The following is a 21487-nucleotide window of genomic DNA, read 5'->3' as shown; positions in this document are numbered from 1 at the left end:
TTTTTTTTTTTTTTTTTTTTTTTTTTTTTTTTTTTTTTTTTTTTTTTTTTTTTTTTTTTTTTTTTTTTTTTTCCCGGCTCGCGCTCTCTCGGAGCCGGCCCGGCCCCAGCTCCACGCAGGCCTCGGGCCCGGCCTCCCGGCGCCCAGGCCGGCTCCTGCGCGCGGTGCCTGTGGCTGCGCTGGATTGTGGAGTGTCTGGGAGCAGAGCTGCGCGCCCTGGGCGTGTGCCCCCTGAGAGCCAGGGTCTTAAGCTCCGTCCAGCTCTGCCGCCCCTATTGGGGTGGAGGTTCGGAGTTCCAGACCAAGGCTCTAGGAGCCTGGCTCCAAAGGGGGCTGGCTTTGGGGCCTTATTTTCGCTACACTTCCGTAGAGCCCTTGTTTAGATTTAAGAGGGTTTGAAGGAGGCTTGTCCCCACAACTACCACCACCACTATTGTCTGTCATGTCCTTTACTCCTGCCTGGGGAGGGAAGGCCAGGAGTGCCTGTCTGCTTCTGGTTTTCAGCTAGCCAGGCACTGAGACCCCACTCTGTCACCTTTTTGGGAGAGTGGCCCTGATCCAGGGCTCAGAGATTCTTTCTGGACAAGAGAGAATGAGGCCTTGGGGGAGGGCTTCTCAGGGGGCACCTCCCTCTGTGCTTTCTCTCTCCCCAGGTAGAGGCAGAACCAGGTCAGGCCTGGACTTGTAGTCCAGGAAAGCAGGGGATGGGGGTAGGGACTGGACACAGCTCTAGGGGCTGGAGCCCATGGCGGCTCTGTCTCCTGTGGCCTGGTTCTGTATACATGTTTCACTCCAGCGCAGGGGGCCGGGACACCTCCTTGACTAGAATGTCAGGGGCAGCCTAGGGCAAAGAGGAAATCCAAAGTCCCCCAAAGTTGGACATTTGGGGGAATTATGTTCTCTCCCTTCCAGATTCTTGTAGCCCCTTTTCCAAGACCCTCCCTCAGGAGGGTGTCATTCCAGAACATGGTTCTGTGGTCTTCTGGATCCCTGCTCACCCTCTGGGCAGGGGATGGACAGATGTATCTTCTAGGAACAGGCTGTCTGGTGAGGGTGATTTCAGGGGTCTCGGATACCCCCTCCTCAGGGAGAGGCTAAGAGCCAGTGGGATTCTCAACTTCATGAGCCCTTCCCCACCCCCTAGGGAGGGAACAATAATTAATGCTAATTAGTGCATTGGGGCTGGGGACTGGCTCAGTAGGATGGTCAGTGATTGGCAGGACAGATGTGTGTGTGTGTGTGTGTGTCTGTCTGTCTGTCTCTGTGTTCCCACCCTCGCTCTCAGGTTTGCCAACCCTTTGCATTCTGCCAGTTGAGGAAATATTAGAACCAGAAGGGGACATCTCAAAGAGGAGGTCAAGAAATTAGAGATCTGGTCCCAGCTGGGCCTTTAACCACCTGTGTCATCTTGGGCCTTAGTTTCCCTGCTCGGGATAAATGACTTCTTAGGTCCCTTATCTCTGAGCTCCTTCCAGAGTCTCAGTCTTCTAGTCAGGGGGCCTTTCTCCTTCCATTATGGACGGTGAACCTGGTGAGGTCTGGAGAGGTGAGTGGGTGATCAGTGATCTAAAGAAGAAAGTGAGGACAAGCCAGGGGGTGACTGAGGAGTATGTAAGCCAGGCGAGTGTGGCTGAAAAGGTTGCGGGCAGCAGGCGTCAAGGGACAGGGAAGCCAGCTGGGGGAACTTGCCCTCTGAAGTGGCCCTGGGGTCTGGCAAGACTTGGGGGGGTGTGAATTGTGTTCAGAGGTCACGTGGATGGCCTGCTCCTCGGCCTGACTCCCAGCCCCCCGAAGGGCTCAGTGTGGAAGCTGGAAGGGAACCGAAGCTATCAGTCCAGCCTACCTCCTCGCTTAGGAAGGGATGAGGAGCGGAGGGGTCCACCCACGGTGAGGAGAGTGGGGAAGGGATCTGGGGTCTGAGACCCCAGGTGGCCGGGGAGCCCTGAGGGCTCTCAATGCTGCAGCTCTCTGTGGCGGTAGCTAGGAGGTCCCTGTCTCTTCCCTTGTGGGGGCTGCAGAAGCCGTGGGGTCCAGGTCCCCGTGGACGTCTGGGGCAGCCCTGGGGCCATGGCGGGAGGTCAGCAGATCACTCTCAGCCCTGTCCTCCAGGCCTTGCCCTGCCCTCACCTCTGTCCTGGTGTTGTGCCAGCCTGGGCTTGTCTGCAGGAGAGGTGCTGCCCCTCCGTGGAGGACCTGAGAGGGAAACTGGCTTTGCCTGTCCTCGAAGGGGCCCACCAGAGGCTGGAGGCCAGAGAATCCCTGTCCCTCCGCAGGTCCCCAAAGCCTCAGCCCTTGAGGTTTCCTAGAGTGCTGATTGTTTCCTGTGCTCCCTGCCAGGCCCGAAAGGACAGGAAGTGATAGAGGGAAATGAGAGTGCAACCGTGTGTGACGCTGGACGTGTGTGAGAGACAAACTGAATGGGACATTCTGCGTGGGTGACACTGCGTGTGGGGGGTTGTGCGCGTGTGAGAGAACCGGCTAAAACCAGTTCGTGTGACTGCATGTGAGGCTGGACTTGCACAGGAGAGAAACTGTGTGACACTGCCCGTGGCTTTGAAACAGCGGTGTGTGTGACAGATAGTCTATATACGTCAGAGCCACCACGAATGACGTCCTCTGTGTGTGTGTGTGAGACAGAAGCTGTACGCGTCGTCTCTGGGTGTGAGTGGCCATCGCAGGGGACACGGTTTCTGAAAGACCAGCAGCGCGAGCCTGGGTCTGGTCCTGAGGGGGTCCTGATGCCCCGCGGGTGTGAGGGACACTGCGAGGGTTTGACGCTGTGTGTGTCCAAGCTCAACGGGTGCCATTCTGTGCGCCGGGCAGTGCTGTGGTGTGACCACGTGTGATACCGTGTGTGTGTGTGTGTGTGTGTGTGTGTGTGAACAGCACACACGGTGGCCTCAGTTTGCAGGAACCCTGACGGGCTGCGCGTGCAGCCGCACACGACGCTGTGTGAAACGAGGACAGAACGCGGCGCGTGTGCGGAGAGAGCGCTGTGACACGCTGCCGAGCGGCTGTGCGGGAAGGAGGTGCGTGGGGTGAGCCCGCCCGCGCAGCCCCACACGTCAGGGGCCTTGTGGGGTGTGACCGCGACGCCTCTGTGAGTCCCACTCCGCGGTTGCTGAGACCAGAGGACAGGGTGGGTGACAGCCATCAGGCCTGGGCCAGGCATGCTCGGGAGACCGTGTGTGACGAATCTGGGGGCCCGTGACCCTGACGCCTGGGGCGTCCATGCGGAGGACCGTGAAAAAGATAACCGTTAAAAACAAAGAAGGAAATTACTTAACGCCACTGAATGGCGCACTTAAAAATGGTTAAAATGGTAAATTTGATGTTACGTGTGTGTTACCACAGTAAAAAGTTTAAGAAGGAACAGGATAGGGACGCCGGTCACCGTGCATGTGCGGGACGTGGCCAGGCAGGCGAGTGTGTGCGTGAGAGAGGAGGGCCGCGAGGGAGTCTGGGTGTGTGTAGAGGACACTGTGACTCTCGTGGTGGGGGGATCGGCTGAATGACTCGTGGCAGCTCAGCAGGCGACGGCAGAGCACCAGGGGCCAGGGCGCGGGCAGGCTGAGGCCAGACCCTCGGGCGTGACCGTGGACAACTGTGAAACCCACTTAAACAAGTTACCCACTGGCTGCCGCCCCCCACCCCCAAGCTGGACACCCGGCCTGGAGTGGGACAAGAGGAGACAGGGAGCACCTGGCTGGCTCAGTCGGTGGAGTGTACGACTCTTGATCTCGGGGTCATGGGTTCGAGTTCCACATTGGGCATAGAAACTACTGAGTTTAAAAAAAAAAAGGTGAGACAGGACGGAGTCCTAGAGTAGGGGTGAAGGGAAGTCTCTCTTCTTCCGCGGAGGTGCTTTCTTCCTTCTCTCTGCAGAGGTTCCAGGGCTCTGGGGCTTTACCTCCCACTGCCCTATGCTGGTTCCGGGGGGCGCGGTGACAGTGAGGATGAGCTTTGGACAAGAAAGCCTGGGGGGCGGCCTGCCCCCTCTGGTCCCCAGGAAGCCTGTGCCTTGCGTAGTGGGGGTGGGTGGGTGCAGAGTCTTGATTCCCAAATTGGAAGCACATTAATAAGCGGGAGAGCGGGGAGGAGGCCTCCCCACCTCCCTCCTAGTGGGCTCTGCAAATTGCTTCCTCCTGTAAAAATCTCTACCCTGCTCCAGGGGGGAGGGTACTCCCTCCCCAGCCTGGCAGGGTGTGGCCACTTGGCAGGGTCCCTCAGGGGTCCTTGTGCTGGAGGCAGACACCATCCCCCTCCTGCCCCCTCTCCAGTCCCACCCAGAGCATGGCTACTTCTAGGGTGGGAGCCTCTGGCAGCTGGAGAACAGCTGGCCCCGCTGTGGGGGCGGGTGAGAAGGAAGAAGGGAAAGGCAGAGGGGGTGGGGGAGGTTCCCTTAGCCCTCATCAACTGCCCTCCCCATCCTCAACCCCCTGGCGGGTCAGCCCAGCCCAGGTTTGGGGGCGGGAGATTCGGGATGCAACTGCTGATTTCACTAATCTTCCTGCCTTTTGAGTGGTGTTCTCACTCCTAATGAGAGCACTTGGGGGGCTGTGGTCCCTGCAGGAGTGGACAGCTGGGGCCACTAGACCCAGGAGGGCCACTGGGCTCAGTGTGTCCTCCCAGTGGGGCTGGTGCGGAAGGGAGGGTGGCAGAAGGACGTGGGGACGACACCCACCTGCCTTGACTGGCCTTGTTTGCATCCCCATCTAGGGCAGAGGTCTGGGGGAGCCAAGCTTCGGGCCTCTCTCCTCGCCTCCCTTGAAAGGGAGGTGTAGGGCCAGTGGTCTGGAGGCTGGGGTGGGGGGGCGGCTAGGGCCTGTGCAGCTGCCCAGTGCTGGCCTCCTGTCACCGGAGCTGTCCAGCCAGTTATTCCAGCAGTCTGGCCCCAGGGTGGGGAGTGGGCAGCAAGGGGCCCCTTATCTCCCCCGGGGCCCCAAAGCCTGCTCACCCAGCCTCCTAGCTCCCATCCCTGCCACCACCCAGAGGCACCTTCTGACCTCAGAAGGCTGAGGGCCCTCAAAGAGGGGAAGCGGGAATGGCTGGTCAGCCGGAGGGAAGAGGCAGAGTGGGCCATAAGGAGGCCAGAGGTCGGCAGCCTGTGGCGTCTGCAGAGGGAAATAGGAGGTGGTCTCGAAGAGGCGGAGCAGATGGGACAGAAATGGGGTGTCCCAGACATGGCCCTGTTGTAGCTGACCCCGGCCCCCAGCAGTGGCTTCCCTGACACTCCTTCCTTCTAGGTCTGTCCCGAACTCTGGGCTGTTGTCTGCTCATATGTATAAACTCTCGCTGGTGCTCTCTCTCTCTCCCCTCCCTCACCGCCTGACTATATCTGAGTTTATTGATCTTCCCCCTTCCTCCCCCTTTTAGCCCCCTCAGCAGTGTGCCTCCATCTCTCTGGATCTTGGTCTCTGTCTGGGTCTGTGGGTCGTGATTCCTGCCCCCACCCTCTCTGGATCCAGCTCTCTCTCTCCAGCACCCTCCCTGTTCTGTCTGCCTGCCTCTCTCTAGACCTCTCCTTCTCTGGCTCTCACTCCAAGGTTTTGTGGGGGTTTTGTCTCTTATTCTCTGGGACTCTCCTGTCTCCCTTGTCTGTTTTCTTATCTGCCTGTCAGGGTCTGTCTCCCTCTCTCTACCCCACCCTCAGACCCTTTCCAGGTTCCACCCCCTCGGCCCTCACTTGGGTCCTCCTCCAGGTCTGCTACCCCTCCAGACCCCTCTCGCTGGCACAGCCCAGCACATTCGTGCTGGGTGAGCACCAATAGGCAGCTGGGGGACTGCCAGCCCTGCCAGCCCTGCTCTGTAGGGCGGGGATGATGCCCTGCCCCGGGCTGGGGCCGCCCTCTCCCCTGCAGCGCGCCTGAGCCCCACATTCGCCCAGACCAGCCTGCAGCTGTCTGAAGAGCCCGCAGCCCCCAGGCTCGGTCCCGCGGGGTGTGAGGGTCTAAAGAGGAGAGGGTGGGCATACAGCAGTCTCGATCCTCCCCTCACAACACTAACTCTGGGAAGACCAGAGCAGCCAGCCCCGACTCCTGAGCACGGCAGTAGGGTAGGGACCCCAGTTCAGTCCCCTGCCTGGCACAGCTGCCCCCTCATCATTGCCCACGGGGGTGCCTGGGCCCCGGGGTACAAAAATTCTCATCTGGGTGTCAATCTGGACACCCACAGGGCATACCTGCCCACATGGCTCCTGTGCATGGCTGTGGGGGGTGAGGGGTCACCTGTGGGCTCCTGTGTTGGTGCCTCTACCCACAGGCGTGTTCCTAGAAAGTGAGTCTTGCATGTGCCTGTGAGCCAGCGGAAGGGACGGTGGTCCCACTTGTCTCCTTGACTCGTCCTTGCAGCCGCCCCCTGGGCTCCCCTCCCCCTCACCAGCTGCCAGCGGTCCCAGCCAGGGGCCGCCGCCCCGCCCCCCCAGTCTGTCCCAGCTCCCAAGCACTGCTGTGTTCGCCATATTTGGCCACAGTGCTCCTGCGGGGGGCGGGGCGGGGCTGACATCACCCCGAGAAGGGGGGGCCACCGCCTGGAAGAGGGGAGGCGGGCAGGGACTTGGGGGAGGCAGGAAAGTTGCTTTGAAAAGTCTGGGGCTGCCAGGGCCCCCCATGCGCTGGGCCCCTGCTGCTCTGAGGGAGGCCTCAGGAAAGGATTTGGGGGGAAATGGGTTGAGGACTCTGTTGGGAGGGGTCTTAGAGCACGGTAGCCCCTCTTCTGCCTCCCCTCTGACAGCCTGTGGCAGTGTCAGATCTTGGGGGAGGCCCTGCATCTCAACTAGCTCAATATGGGCGCCACTGGGCCCCCAGAGTCTCTGCCCCCTCGCATTTTTATTCCAAGAACTTGGCCTCAGGAGTTGAGGAGGGGACGGGGCTATAGCTTCCTGGGGGGAGAGTGGGCTGGGAGTAGAGGAGCGTGGCCCCTCTCACTGGTCAGGAGCACGGCTTCCCCTCTCCCTGGCTGCCCTCTGGTGTGGGGGAGCTGTTCCTTGTGGTCTTGCAGGCCTCACAGAAAGGACTACAGCCGAGTGGGGGTCCTTGAAGCTGTTCTAGCCACTTGGGCTTGAGGGGAGGCCCCGGTCTGGACCCCGCTGGGTGGGCCCAGGGTGGTTGCCGGGACAGCTGGGCCTCCTTTCTCGCTCCAGGTGGTGCGGCTTCTCGGCTTCATCCCCTTGGTTAGGAGATTGAAGCCGGATTGCCCCGGCTCAGAACCAGGCTGTAGGCCTTCTGAGCTGTGTGTCTGCCAAGTTGCCTAACCTCTCTGTTCTCTGGTTTCCTCATCTGTAAAGTGAGACTGATAATAGTCTCTACCGCATAGGTTATTGTGAGGGTTAAATGAGTCAATATGTATAAAATCCCGGAACAGGGCCTGCCATATGGCAGGTGCTCTCACTGGAGTAATAGTCTTAACTCTGTTTCCATCGGACGTTCAGGCCCCTTAGGCCCTCCCCATCCCCTGCCACTAGCGACCCTCTTTAAGCCTCCCTAAACAAACAGGTGGCCCCACACAGAGACCCCTCCCCATTTGGCAGGGCCTGGATTTCTTGTCTGAGGGATAAGAATTCCCTTCCCCAGCTTCAGAGGGGTCTCCCACCCCTCTACCCTACCCACCCCCTACCCCACCCCAGCTCTCCCTGCAGAGCAGAGCACAGTCCCTGGATCTAGCTGTCTTGGGCTCCGAGGCCCCCCGGACAGTGGGTATGCAGAGTCTGAGGCTGAAGGGGTTGGGGGTGAGCCTCAGAGCTGTGTGTGTTGGGGGGACTGCCGGGTGTGGTCTAAGTTAATAGTCTAGCCTGGCGTGCGCCGGCAACTCAGAGTTTACAGAGCCCTGGCCCATCTGCGATGTGGGCCAGGGCAGGGGCGGGTGTGTGGGTGGTTTATGGGCTGCTGTGGGGCCGGGAGGTGCAGGAACAGGAAGTGGGATGGAGGAGCTGGTGGGGTTGAGCAAGGCTGTGGGCCAGGCACCTTCTTGGCTGCTCCCTTGCCAGCCAGCATCGCTCCCTCCTTGCGATTCCCGGGGCGGTCCCTGCCCTGTGTTTAGGTTCCGTGGCCGGCTGCTGTGAGTTATCTTGTAGGGAAGTCCAGACCACACCCTTCCTGGGTCCAGGGCCCTCCCCCTCCCACAGTGGGTCAGGGGGAGAGAAAGGCGGGGAGGTCCACAGTTGGGGCTGCTGGCAGGAGGAGCTGGCAAAGTCAGAGCAAAGCAGCCCCCCCCACCCCCAGAGCTCCAGAAACACCCAGCAGCCCTGTTGCTCTGTTTCTCCACTCTGCTCCTCACCATGCCTGGGGACACCTGGGGCCGCAGGGACACCTGGGGCCGCAGCATGGCTTTGGGAGTGAATAGTGGGTATCACTCCTCGTCCTCCCTGCCTTCGTTCTGAGGATGAAATGAATATGAACGTGCTTTTCGCCCTCAAAGTGCCTTGTAGATCTGAGGTGCTACTGTCGTGACCGGTCGCCACCGGTCCAGGTCTTGAGTGTTAGGAGCCAGGCATTGCGGCTGGTCCTTTGTCATGATCTCATTTAATTTTAAGCCTCACAACCTCAAGGAGTCCTTTTCCTCATCTTATGGGATCGAAGCTCAGAGAGGTGAGGGAGCTCCCTTGAGGTTGCACAGCACTGAGTAAGCCTAAGCCCAGTTTCCTCCACCCCGCCCTGGAGCACCTGCCCCCGGGGTGGGAGCTGGCTCCGATCCGGGAGAGCCCTGGCCCTAACCCAGCTGCGTCTACCCCGCAGGCTCCGGCTGCCCAGCGGGCTCAGGCCCAGAGCCCAGAGCAACCAGCACAATAGCGTCCAACAGCTGGAATGCCAGCAGCAGCCCCGGGGAGGCCCGGGAGGATGGGCCCGAGGGCCTGGACAAGGGGCTGGACAACGACGCGGAGGGCGTGTGGAGCCCCGACATTGAGCAGAGCTTCCAGGAGGCCCTGGCCATCTACCCGCCGTGCGGCCGCCGCAAGATCATCCTGTCGGACGAGGGCAAGATGTACGGTGCGTGTGCGGAGCCGCGGGGACACTGGACGGGGCTGGAGGCGGCGGCCTGGCCCTCCCGGCCCCTCCCCTGCTCTCTGCCCCCTCACCCAACCGGTTTGGCGAAGTCCTGCGAGGCCGCCCGCCGCCCGCCGTGGGCGAGTCTGGGCGTGTGAGCCTGTGTGTCTGGATCCTTCTCATGAACAAGCCGGGCTTGCCCCCTCCACCAGATCGGGGCCCACACCTTGACACCCCCGTCTGCTCCTCCTCTCCTCCCCCTGCTGGCTGCAGGTTTCAGGGTGACTCAGTGGACACAGGAAACTGGGTCAGGGCCGGGTGCCCCAGGCGAGGCCTGGGAGAGGGTCCCTCCCCACGTGTGGGGAAGCCCGAGGGTGAGACCCAGGGTGTCCTACTGGTCATTTCCTTCCAGTGCATGGGTATGGTGTGGGGGGCTGCGGGGTGAGGGGAGGCCACGCTGTAACAAGGGCCTGTGTTAGGAAGAGGGCAGGAGAGACAAGGGGACTCCTTCATTCTTCAGACCACCCCCCAAGTCTCTCCCGCTCTGCTGGCCTACTGTCTGCCACCTTGCCCATCTCCTGGCTCCAGAAGGGAGTGTTCCCCTCTTGTCCAGCCTTGAGAGGGCTCTCCCAGAGCTGCATTTTTGGGATAACTCAACCCTTCTGGGCCTGGCTCCTTGCCAGCTCCCCAACCCTCCCAGCCTGTCCCATCCAGCAGCCAGTACCATGGCGGGGTGCAGGAAGGAGACAGCTGGGCCCGGTGGTAAGGGCTGCCATGTCCCCTGTCCCCAGCCACTGTGCCACGCCCACCCCTCGCCCCGGAGCCCCCTCACTGGCAGGCAGATGTCCCAGGGTGCTTCCCCCAAGACTACCTCCCAGATGGCCGGGGCAGCCCCACAGGGTATGTTTAGACAGGGCGGAGGGAGTGGGGTGGAGAGGGGCAGGCAGGAAGGGAGGAGCAGTGGGGCTGGTTCTGTCATGGAGGAGGAATCTGGAGAATGTGGCCCTTCTGGGGAGGTTGTGGGGTTGGGGGGCTGGGGGCCTACACTGAGGGGAGAAAAGCTATTGGTTCAGTATCTCTCAGTATCTCACAGGGCAGGAGAGACACTGGTAACCCAGAACATGGGGGTGACAGGCTCAAGGACACAGTGACAGGCTCAGGAACATCCCGACACAGGCTGTCCATGTGGGAGGTGTGCTGGAGACCACTGGATCCTTCCTGCCAGATAAGGGGGGGGACTTGTCCAGGGTCTCCCCTCATCGCAAGGACAGCTAGGACAGGAACCCATCTTTCAGACACCCGTGGGGACATGTGCGGGGACATCCTGTGGCAGGCCTCCCTCACACATGAATGCTTACACTTAAAGATTCAGAACGGGCATCATGCATGGGGAGGAAGGAGGTGCTGCTGAGGCTAGGAGTGGGGCTAGGAGTGTGCGGCCCAGCGGTCTTGCTCCCCTGTGGCCACACCGGTCCCTGTCTGTCTGCAGGGAAACCTGTCGGGCCCCCTGACCTTGTCTCACCTTCCCCCCTCCCACCCTGCTGCCCCCTACTCACACCTCCCTCAACCAGCAGCCCCCCCCAGGTCCTGGGGCTCCCTGCCACCCCTAACCTACCCTGTGTGTTCCTCTTGGGGGGGGGTTGGAGTGAAGGGGGTGCGGAGGGGACAGAAGAGCAGCGTCGGGGGAGGGGCTGTGTTTCGCAGCTGGGTGGGGGGGTCTGCAGCCACCCACTGCCGCCCTTGGCCAACTCTTCATTCTTCTCTCACCCCAATCCAGGTCGAAATGAGTTGATTGCACGTTACATTAAATTGAGGACCGGGAAAACTCGGACGAGAAAACAGGTAGGGAGAGGATGCGTGTTCCGTGCCCTCTGCCCATGCGCACTCTGTCAGCTGCCGCCTTCGGCCCCTCCCTGTCCCCCTTCCACTCCTGAGCTACTTTACGCTCCCCGGGCCGCTCTTCCCACGGTCGTAGAGAAAGGGGCACTGCCCTCTCTGACCAGCCACCACCCCGCCCGAGGCCTTGGGTTCTAGTGACCAGAGATGAGCCCCGTGGGGCAGCTGCAGCCTGGCGTGGTCGCTGCCCGGAGTGGCGCCCCGACCAGCCAGCGAGGCAGTCGGCTGCAGTGACACGGGAGTGCAGAGCAGGGCAGCGTGGCCGAGCCGAGGGGGAGTGTGTGCTGTCGGACAAGGGTCGAACCTGGACCTGGTAGGGGAAAGGGGGAGGGGCTGCCAAGGCTTTCTGGAGGAGGAAACACCCAAGATGCAACTTTAGGAAGGAATTCAGGGTTTAGGCTGGCAGAGAGAGGGGAGAGGGCAGTCAGACATAGAACCCCTGGGCACCCACATGGGGCTGACGTTATATGAATCTGTGTATTCCTCACAGCAAGCTCAGGAGGCAGGTCTAGTAATTATCTCCATCTTCCCGAGGAAGAGAGGGAGGCAGGGGGGAAGTTAAGTAACTTCCTCAAGGTCACTCAGCTGGTAGGTGGTGGATCCAGGATTGAACCCACTGGCCAGGAAAGCGCCATCCGTCAGCAGTGTGGTGGGTGGGCGGAGAGAGGGGTGGGAAGAGCTGAGGACAGTGAGAGAGGTTGGCCGGAGGCCTGAGGGACAGGTTTCCCCTCGGGGCAGCTGGGTGCCATGGAAGGGACTAGAACAGGGAGTGGCGGGTGGCAGCTGTCGAGGAATGTTGGCCCTGGAGCAGCTGGGGCAGTGGACGCGGGAGGGCCGGGCAGAGGCAGGGACGGAGGTCCGCAGCGGCGGTGGCCTGCGTGGTGGCAAAGGTGATGGTGGCGGTGGTGGTGTGGAGAGATGACTCAGCAGCTTCCGGTCCCGGGAGGGCAGCCCTGCGCCCACAGGAACCCAGAAAGGGGGTTGGGTGGGTGGCTGAAGTGCGGAGTGCCTGGGAGAGAGGCAGGCTGGGCACAGAGACTGGAGGACTGGAAGCCGCCCCTGATCCTTGGCTCTCCTCGCCTCCCTGTCTGGTGGGGTTTGGACCTTGCACCCACCTCCCCAGAGCTCCTGTGTGTGCAGGTGACAAAGCCAACCTGTCCCATCCTGCCGTCTCCAAGGAAGGTTCCTAGTCTACCCCCTCCCCTATTGCTCAGGCATTTATTAACCGCTCTCCCGGCGCCAGTTCCCTGGCCCAGCCCTTACGCATTGAGCGAATTACTGAGCTACGACTATGTTCTAGGCACTAGGCATTCAGCAGGGGAACCCGACAGACAGGGGCCTGTTCCCTGGAGCCTGGGACTGTAGGAGGAGGATGGACTAATCAAATCTCCAGGTTCAAATACCCTCACCCCTGCCTGCGGGGAAGGGGTGCTTTGCCCCTCAGCTTCTGTTCCTCAGCCATTCAATTAGCTGATATGCGAAGGCACTTAGAACAGAGTAAGCGCCGTAGACAAACGTGCCGCTGCCCTCGTGATTGTTATTACGTCTTGATAAACACAGAGCCAGAGCGCCCGGCGGGCTGGGCCCATACAGCATGCAACTCTTGATCTCGGGGTCGTGAGTTTGAGCCCCACCTTGGGGGTAGAGATTACTTAAAAAAATAAGGTCTTAAGAAAGGTTAGGTAGCTAGGTCAGGTAGGGAGGTAGGTAGGTAGGTCAGACAGACCCACCCTATATGTTTGTGAGGACAAAGCATGTCTTCATGTGTTGCAAAGAGCAACCAAATGACAGGCAAGTGTTTTTATTTTACTTTAGGTTAAAAAATGCAGCGTTAGGGTTTTTACAGATACGTACAGCAATTAATAGCGAGTGCGATGCGCCCATACGGGAAAAACAGCTAAATATTACATTAGGATTAAGTCCCATGTGACTTTCAGCTGTCACAGACTTGACCATTTGGCCATGGTCCTCTGTGCTAAGGGTCAAAAGAATCCTGGGAGTGTGGCCTGGTGGTGGAGCCAGTGGGCTCAGGAGTCAGGCCATGGAGGTTTAGATCCCAGCCCCAGCCCCCAGCTGCGTGACCTTGGATAAACTGCTTAACTTCTCTGTGTGTTGGTTTCACCCTCTGTAACTTGGGGGATAATGTTAGTAAGGGTCAGAGGAAGTACATGTAAAATGCTGAGAACAGTCATAGCTACTCAGTAAATGTCACTTCTTGTCATGATAGGAAGTGATGGGTAATCTTGCCGGACAGACATCTGACGCCGGTGCCTGGGGAGGGGGTGTGAGGAACAACCACCTGGGTCCTCACCAGCTAGCAGGGGCTGCGGGGCATCCCATGCATAGTAACTTTCAGTCTATGGTTAGAAAGAAAAGCTGTGTCTCTGGGGATAAAAACAACTTGCAGAGAAAGCCCACAGCCGTTGGGGATCATGAGTGCATGAAGGAGTCTCAGGGATCTGTGTGTCCCCTTCTGTTTCATGGGGAAAATAGGGACATGTCGGTTCTCTGAGGCTTAAGGGTCAGAGCCTCGACAATGTGCTGGAAAAGAAATGCTATTAAGAGCAGTGGTACCAGGAGAGAGCTTTCGTAGAGGACATGGCCCCAATGTATGCTCTGATGGCCACCACGAGCATTATGGCCATCGGTGATGCCAATCAGAGAAAAGTGTCTCAGGGTGCCTGGCTGGCTCAGTTGAAGGAGCCAGAGCGTGCAACTCTTAATCTCAGGGTGGTGAGTTCAAGCCCCACATCGGGTGTAGCGATTAGTTCAATAAATAAAGAAATCTTTTTAAAAGAAAGGGAGGGAGGGAGAAAGGGAGGGAGGGAGGGAGGAAAGAAAGAAAGAAAGAAAAGAAAAGAGAAAAGAAAGAGAGAGAGAGAGAGAGAAAGAAAAGAAAGAGACCAGAAAAATGTGTCTCCTTTGAGGTTATCAGTGAGAAAGAGTCACCCATTTTGGAAAAATAAAAAGATACCCTTCCTCTGGGATAGATGCAGCCCAGCACCAGGGCACATAACTTGAGCAGCAGAGCTTGGGCTGGATTTTAGCCCTTACTGGGTTAGATCCTCTTGTGCAGTGAACAACCTCTACAACTGTAGATGGTGGTCCTGGAGGCTACTGTAGGCTCTTGATCAAAATAGGGCCAAGAAGAGAGCAGAGAATTGGCAGGGCTCAGGGGTGTCTGCTCACAAGGGCCCCATAGTTTCCCCTTGCTTCCGTTTGGTCCCAGAGATGAGGGCTGGGATGCTCCTTGCCCAAGGCCACCCCATGCCGTGCCTCCTCACTGTCTGTGTTTTCCTCTCTGGCGGGGCGCGGGGCGGCCCCTAGGTGTCCAGCCACATACAGGTTCTAGCTCGGAAGAAGGTGCGGGAGTACCAGGTTGGCATCAAGGTACGTTGGGCGCCTGACTAGGGCCTCCAGTCCCTCCTCGGCGTCTCCACTGCTGTCTCCGCACGGCTCAGGCCTCTGCCACGGCCGGCTCTCTGGCCCCACTGTGCCTCTTTTCTGGCTGAAGCTCTGTTCTTGCCTCTTCTGCCCTTTCTGCTCTTTTTCTCTCTTTCTCTCTCTTTCTACAGGTCTCTAGCCACTTGCAGGTTCTAGCCAGGCGGAAATCTCGAGAGATTCAGTCCAAGCTGAAGGTAGGGGTCCCCTGCCACTTAGCCTGGCCCTGCTGTTTTCTGAGCCCAGCGCACGGCAGAGAGGCGGCTGAAGGGCTATGGCGGGGTGGAGGGTGTCTCAAACACAAACAGCAGCATGAAGCCCAAAGTCCACTTCGGGTTACAGAGGGCCATAGCCCCTGGACACTAAGCAGAAGCCCGGGGGGACAGCCAGCCCTACAGTGAGGGAGAGGAAGACCAGCTGGGGGCCACTAAGGCCCACCTCTCTTCTTCTTCCTTTTCCTTTTTCTCCTTCCTCCTAATTGCTGCTTGTTAATTGCACGGGGCCTTCAGGTGGGCAGGAGGAGACACGGGCTCGCTGGCTGGCAGAGCCATTGTGGGCCTGGCTGTTCCTTGCCCTGGACACTCAATCCTGGCTGCTCTGCAGCCTTGGATCTCAGAGCATGGGGCTCAGGGCTCCTGTAGGCTGTGTCTTCCCAGACTGGGTCTCCCGCTCCGGGCCCCTGTGCCTATGTCACAGCCCCAGAAGACGTGGACACACCCCCAGGGGCACCAGCGTGGTCCACGTCTAGGTCTCCAGCCTGCCCTCCCTCATTCTGCCCTTTGCAGGGCACCCCCAGCTAGCAAGCCCTCCCCCTGGGTAGCAGTGGGGTGGGGGGGGTCTACAGCTGCCTCTGAGCTCCGCTGGGTTCCTCAGACCTGAGAGCCAGGTGGCCGTTGAGTGGAAGGGGGTGAGAAGACGTGTCCCCACCCTACGTCGCCCTCACACGTGCCTCATTTAATCTACCTTCCCTCTCATTCACAGGCCATGAACCTGGTAAGTAGCCTGCCCCTCCCCTGGGAGGCAATGGTGGGGGCAGGGGGCGGGGAGCACCTAACACAGGATTTCCAAATTATGAATTGTGAAATCAGCTTAATAGGTTGGCAACCAACGTGGTTTAAAAATGAGATATAGTGGTTCTCAAACTTCAGCATATATCAGAACCGCTGGAAGGGCTGGTGAAGACAGATTTCTGGGCTTCACCCCCAGAGTTTCTAAATTAGTGGGTCTGGGCTGGGGCCCGAGAATTTGCATTTCTAACAAGCTTCCAGTGATGCTGGTGCCATTGGTCCACGGACCATACTTTGAGAACCACTGATGAAACAGAACAGGAAATAGGAGAGTGCGTGACGCACAACATAAGGGGAAGTGTTTGGGTATATACTGGGTTATGGAATAAAATAAAATAATTTCTCACCGTGGATGGTGCTCAGAGGGGTGAGGAGCTCTTAGGAGACAGGCCCAGGCAGGGGCTGAGACTCTCCGGAGCCCACACAGCAGAGCCCTGAGGGCCTGGGAGGGGCCCGGAGGCGAGGCGAGCCCCAGCCCCCGAGTCTGACCTGGCCGTCCTCACGTGGCCTCTCCCCTCCCCAGGACCAGGTCTCCAAGGACAAAGCCCTCCAGAGCATGGCCTCCATGTCGTCCGCCCAGATCGTCTCCGCCAGCGTCCTCCAGAACAAGTTCAGCCCGCCCTCCCCTCTGCCCCAAGCCGTCTTCTCCACTTCCTCGCGGGTAGGGGGGCCCGGGAGGTGGGGCCGAGGTGAGGGAATGCCTTCGGGGTGGGGGGGTCGTGGATGCTGAGGGGCCCCTGGGCCTTGTCCTGTCTCTGCAGTTCTGGAGCAGCCCCCCTCTCCTGGGACAGCAGCCTGGACCCTCTCAGGAGTGAGTATTGTGACTCGTTCCTTACACCCTTGTCCCTGGCGGCCACGCTGGGACTTCCCCTTTGAGCTGGGTTCGGGCAACGGCTGAGCCAGGTTTTCCTTCAGAAATAGAAGATGGAGGGCCCCGGGGAGAGAGCGGGCGTGTGTCTGCTCACTCATGCGTGTGTTCGTTCACCAGCCCCCTCATCCACTTGTCCCCCGGCCTTCAGTTCTTCTCCCTCGGTCGCCTTCCCGGCGGGTCTCGGAGTCAGCGCGTGGGGCAGTCAGGGCTGCTGCTCGGCTCCCTCGGTTCCGAGAGGACTTTCTTTTTTTTTTTTTTTTTTTTTTAAAGATTTTATTTATTTATTCGACAGAGATAGAGACAGCCAGCGAGAGAGGGAACACAAGCAGGGGGAGTGGGAGAGGAAGAAGCAGGCTCATAGCGGAAGAGCCTGATGTGGGGCTCGATCCCAGAACGCTGGGATCATGCCCTGAGCCGAAGGCAGACGCTTAACCGCTGTGCCACCCAGGCGCCCTCCGAGAGGACTTTCATCCTCCGACACACACTCGGTTTAACCAGCCGCTCTCGGGGAGGGGTTGCCAGGCCGCACTACGCGTGCACCTCCCTTGGGTGATGCAGCAGGATTTCATAAAGGCTCAAATGAGGAGAAAACGAAAAGCTGGGAGGTTAGCGTGTCAGCGTGCACTTCGGGGCCTTTGCAGAAAGGCGGGTGGCTCCCTCTTGAGACCAGATGACTCTCCTAGAGACGGGACCAGGTAGAAGGTGGGGCTGGGGCTGGGACCCTCTCACCAGGCTGTGCTCCTGTCTGCAGCATCAAGCCCTTTGCACAGCCAGCCTACCCCATCCAGCCACCCCTGCCGCCAGCGCTCAGCAGTAAGTTCCCCGCACGAGCCTGCCGCCCCTGCGCACCTGCGCGGCTGCTCAGAAGGGGGGGCGGGGGGGGGACCGAGGCTGGGCATGTGTTTGCGCTGGGAGGGAGAAGGGGGTGGCCTCCGTAGGGGATTGGGACAGGCTGGGAACAGGCCCCTTACCTTTCACATTGTTGGACACACCAAAGAAGATACCACATTGATATATATAACATTCTTCTTCAGAAATACACCAAAATCTTAACAGATTATCACTCTGTCTAGGTGTTGAGATTCTGGATAATTTTTATTTTTCCCTTTTCACTTGTCTGCATTTTCTGCTTGAACACACATGAATAGTGACATATAAGCCCCACCACCACCACCGATGTATACCACTGGGGCCACCGTGCACAGTCGTGCAGGTTGTACACTGTACAAGGAGATGTGGCGGAGGGGTCAAAATCCAGCCCGTGTTCCTACTCGGAGAGGGTGCCATGTTCTAGTTTGCACAGTGGCTCTGTGCAGCAGGGGCAGCTCCGGGTGTAAGCGTGTGCACACGCCCATGCAGATGAGGGTCCATCTCGCCCTCCCAGGTTACGAGCCCCTGACCCCGCTCCCCCCAGCTGCTGCCTCTGTGCCCGTGTGGCAGGACCGCACCATCGCCTCCTCCCGGCTGCGGCTCCTCGAGTATTCGGCCTTCATGGAGGTGCAGCGAGACCCTGACACGGTACTGTGCTGGGGGTGGGGGTGAGGGTTTGGCGAGCCTGGGAGACCCGGCGGGGTGGTCCAGGGCCACGGCTCAGGGGCGTGGGCTTGGGGAGCCACAGGGCAGTCGTGTCCCGGTGCGGCCCTCGGGCCCGCGTTCCTGGGCGCCCTCCTGACCCCGCACCGGGCCCTCCCCACAGTACAGCAAACACCTGTTTGTGCACATCGGCCAGACGAACCCCGCCTTCTCCGACCCGCCGCTGGAGGCGGTCGACGTGCGTCAGATCTACGACAAGTTCCCTGAGAAGAAGGGCGGACTGAAGGAGCTCTACGAGAAGGGGCCCCCGAACGCCTTCTTCCTCGTCAAGTTCTGGGTGAGCTGCCCTGTCTGCTCCCGACAGCCCCTCCCCCACGCACAGGGCACCGGGGCCCACCCCACTAACCCCGCAGCCTGTGGCCCGTGGGCAGGGTGCTGGGGATGGTCCTGGGGCGAAACACTGATGCGGCCTGGCCCACCCGCCTCCAGGCCGACCTCAACAGCACGATCCAGGAGGGCCCAGGAGCCTTCTATGGGGTCAGCTCTCAGTACAGCTCCGCCGACAGCATGACCATCAGCGTCTCCACCAAGGTGTGCTCCTTCGGCAAGCAGGTGGTGGAGAAGGTAGAGGTGAGTGGGGGCGCAGGGCGGCGCGGAGGGGCGGGGAGCAGGCACGTCGGCTGACGCCCTCCCCGCGCGTGCGTAGACGGAGTACGCAAGGCTGGAGAACGGGCGCTTCGTGTACCGCATCCACCGCTCCCCCATGTGCGAGTACATGATCAACTTCATCCACAAGCTGAAGCACCTGCCCGAGAAGTACATGATGAACAGCGTGCTGGAGAACTTCACCATCCTGCAGGTGCGGCCGGGGGCGTGCGGGGCGCGGGGGCCTCCAGGTGGGGGTGGCCAGCCCCATCGCTCAGGCGAGGAGACTGCTGTCCAGGAAGGAGAAGGGTCTTCTCAGCCCCTGCACCCCGTGGCCCTGTGCCGCCTGACCCCTTGCATCCTCCTGCCTGGCCCCCAGGTGGTCACGAGCCGGGACTCCCAGGAGACCCTGCTTGTCATTGCTTTCGTCTTTGAAGTCTCCACCAGCGAGCACGGGGCCCAGCACCACGTCTACAAGCTCGTCAAAGACTAGGCTAGCCTCGGCCCCCAGCACCAGGATCCAGGATGAGCATCTTTTCCACACACCTGCCTGACCCCCCCCACCCTCCCCCCCGCCGGAGGTCTGGGGTTGAGGACTCATCCGCCTACTAGGCCTCAGGCCCAGGACCCAGGAGGCCTCCCTACCTACCCCCAGCACACACACTCCCTGCCACTGTTCTGCGCTTTACTTGTGGGAAAAGAGAGGGCGGCTTCGTGGTGGGGCAGCCTGCCCGGGACGCTGAACCATCACCCAGCTCTGCCCAGCCTCCAGTGAGCGGGATCCGATCCCTTTGGGCTCAGGCATGTGTGGCCGGCAGGGGAGGGTAGAATGGACATCGAGGGGGTTAGAGTGCAGAGGCCCCAGGAAGGAGAGTGTTGAGTTGGGGTTAGGGTGAGAAGAAGAGAGAGGGGCCCACACTTTCTTGCACCTGCTGTGTGGCGGGCCTGGTGCTAGGCCCTCTGGGTGCCTCGCCCTATTCACAGACCGTGCCAGGCCATCGTGGGTCTTGGTGTCTCATATGATGGGCTGAGACTCTGAGAAGTTGAGGGACCCATGCGAGGGGGCAGAGTTGGAATTCTCACCCGGGCTGCCTGTCCCCGGAGCCCAGGTACACTACCTCCCTGGAGTGGGGGCGGGGGGGCAGCCGCAGGGGGTGGGAAAGAGGGTCTGTACTGGGGTCTGGGGCCAGCCAGGTTGGGGGCCTCCTCCCAGGGCAGCAGCTGCTTCTGACCAGGCAGGGAAAGAGGAGCGGCGGGTACTTGGCACCTGTTAGGCGCTCTCTGTCAGCGCACAGTGCAGCCAAGGCCTCTGGAGCCCCTGTGCCGACCTCCTTCTGGGGCCTGAGCCCCTCAGCACCTTCCTGGTGGGCGTAGGCCCCTAGCGGCAGGCTCCAGAATAGCTCGACGGTCAAGTAGGAAGATGGAGTCCCAGCCTCTGGGCAGACCAGTGTCCCCGGGGACAAGGGGTGGCAGAAGGATTTGGTATTTTCAAATGCCCAAGCCTTGGGTTTGGTGAGCCCTCGGTGGGCGCCACTCCCTTATGTTTCTCTCCACCTCCAGTCTCCCAGGCCTGGAGCAGCAGCTCCCCAGACCCAGTTCTGGGACTGAAGGTTAACCCTTCCCCTGCTGCCACTCCCTACACCGAGGCCCCTCAGCCAGCTCGGCCTGTCTGCCAGCCACCTCTGGGCATTTACGAGTTTCATATGAAGTACTGTGCCCCTTCCCTTCCTTACACCGCCCGCCCCTGAGCTTCCTGAAGGTCCTCACAGTTCGCATATCGCTCAGGCCACTTCCAAACCCAACCTAGGTTTTATAATGTATATTATATTTTTTTGTGTATTTTTTAAATCCAGCTGTGATGGGTTGTATCGTAAATGTGGCATGGGGCTGGGGCAGGGGTCCTCAAGGCCCGGCTCCTGCTCCAAAAAAAGAAAAAAAAGAAAAAAAAATTAAAGTTATTTGTTTGTGGGTTAATTGTGTGACCAGTGTGTGACAGACCCCTCTGGGTTGGATTAGCTTCGTGGGGGTGCTCCTGCTAGGTTAGGTCCTGATGTGTCACCCCACCCTACCCCAACCCTGCTGGGGGGGCCCACACCATACCCACACTCAAAATAGCTATGATTCAGAGATCCCATAAAAGCTTTTCTCTGACCCCTTCCTGCCATGAGTTGAGTGCTGAAATTGAAGTTGAGTGCCCAGTGCTGGCCTAGGTTCAGTTGTTAAATTGTCTCTTTGAAGTGACTTGCCCAGGGTCACACAATGACTGAGTTGGAGCCCCTGCTAAATCCCCAGTCTTCATGGTGGGTGCTACTGGTTCTCACCCAAGTGGATGTCTGCTAGCAGGGGAAGCCAGATTCCAACCTGTTCTTGTCTGCTTGGGCCAGCCCAGCTCTCCCCCCTAAGCTGGCTTGTGCTCATACAGCAGGGGGACCCATACCACAGAATGGGGAGGGTGAGGGGCATGCATTGTTTATCTGAAGTTCAAATTTAAATGGGCATCGTGCATTTTCATTTGCTAAATCTGGCAGCCCTACTCTAGAATCTAGAGTCTTCTAGATCATTCTGATCCAAGTTTGCAGATAGGGAAATAGACTGAAGTTAAAATGTTCTCTTCACTGAGCTGGTCACTGGCTACACCAAGATTTGAATCTGGTCAGCCTGACTCCCAAGTCCATGCACCTGGTAGACTAAATCATCAGGTAGCCTTTTGTCTTAGTCCACAGCATTGGATGGACCCCAGACTGTCACTTGCAGGATGGGGCCAGTGCCTGGAGCCCCAGGCAGGTGGGTGGGGGGCCTGGAGTCAGAAACTGGTTTATAAAGGACCCACCATGTGCCAGGCCTAGGACTAGATGCAAAATCCAATCTCCGGGCTAACACGTAATTTTAATTTTATCTATTGGGTGCTTGAGGCATCATCACGTGTTGTTGCTTTCACTCTCCCGGAGTAAACAGCCTGCGGGTAATTTTTTTCAGAATCATGTAGGTCTCATACAGAAAACTCAAGTGAAACATGGCTGGCCTCCTTGCTTGTCTTGCTCGACCCCACCCCA

General features: G+C 59.4%; 1 protein-coding gene across 8 annotated transcripts in view; it reads left to right on the top strand.

The window, feature by feature from the left end:
- LOC100466223 (TUB like protein 1) overlaps positions 1-20405 on the top strand; it is a 33790-nt gene extending 13385 nt beyond the window's left edge. For 4 of the 8 annotated variants that reach the window (XM_034660595.1, XM_034660601.1, XM_034660600.1 and 1 more), the window contains 13 exons: positions 8733-8984; positions 10759-10823; positions 14205-14267; positions 14453-14515; positions 15300-15311; positions 15909-16046; positions 16147-16196; positions 17008-17069; positions 17641-17774; positions 17953-18126; positions 18279-18419; positions 18496-18648; positions 18814-20405. In XM_034660595.1, coding sequence (XP_034516486.1) covers positions 8733-8984; positions 10759-10823; positions 14205-14267; positions 14453-14515; positions 15300-15311; positions 15909-16046; positions 16147-16196; positions 17008-17069; positions 17641-17774; positions 17953-18126; positions 18279-18419; positions 18496-18648; positions 18814-18927 — 1421 coding nt within the window. In that variant the 3' untranslated portion in view covers positions 18928-20405. The remainder of the gene's footprint in view (positions 1-8732; positions 8985-10758; positions 10824-14204; positions 14268-14452; positions 14516-15299; positions 15312-15908; positions 16047-16146; positions 16197-17007; positions 17070-17640; positions 17775-17952; positions 18127-18278; positions 18420-18495; positions 18649-18813) is intronic. The other 4 variants (XM_034660596.1, XM_034660598.1, XM_034660597.1 and 1 more) reach the window with 4 other exon arrangements.
- The last annotated feature ends 1082 nt before the right edge of the window (positions 20406-21487 follow it).

Source organism: Ailuropoda melanoleuca, chromosome 5 (assembly GCF_002007445.2).
Source record: "Ailuropoda melanoleuca isolate Jingjing chromosome 5, ASM200744v2, whole genome shotgun sequence".
In the NCBI taxonomy this organism is placed as follows: domain Eukaryota; kingdom Metazoa; phylum Chordata; class Mammalia; order Carnivora; family Ursidae; genus Ailuropoda; species Ailuropoda melanoleuca.
Note: the sequence above shows the minus strand (reverse complement) of the source record. Positions and strands in the feature narration are given on the sequence as shown.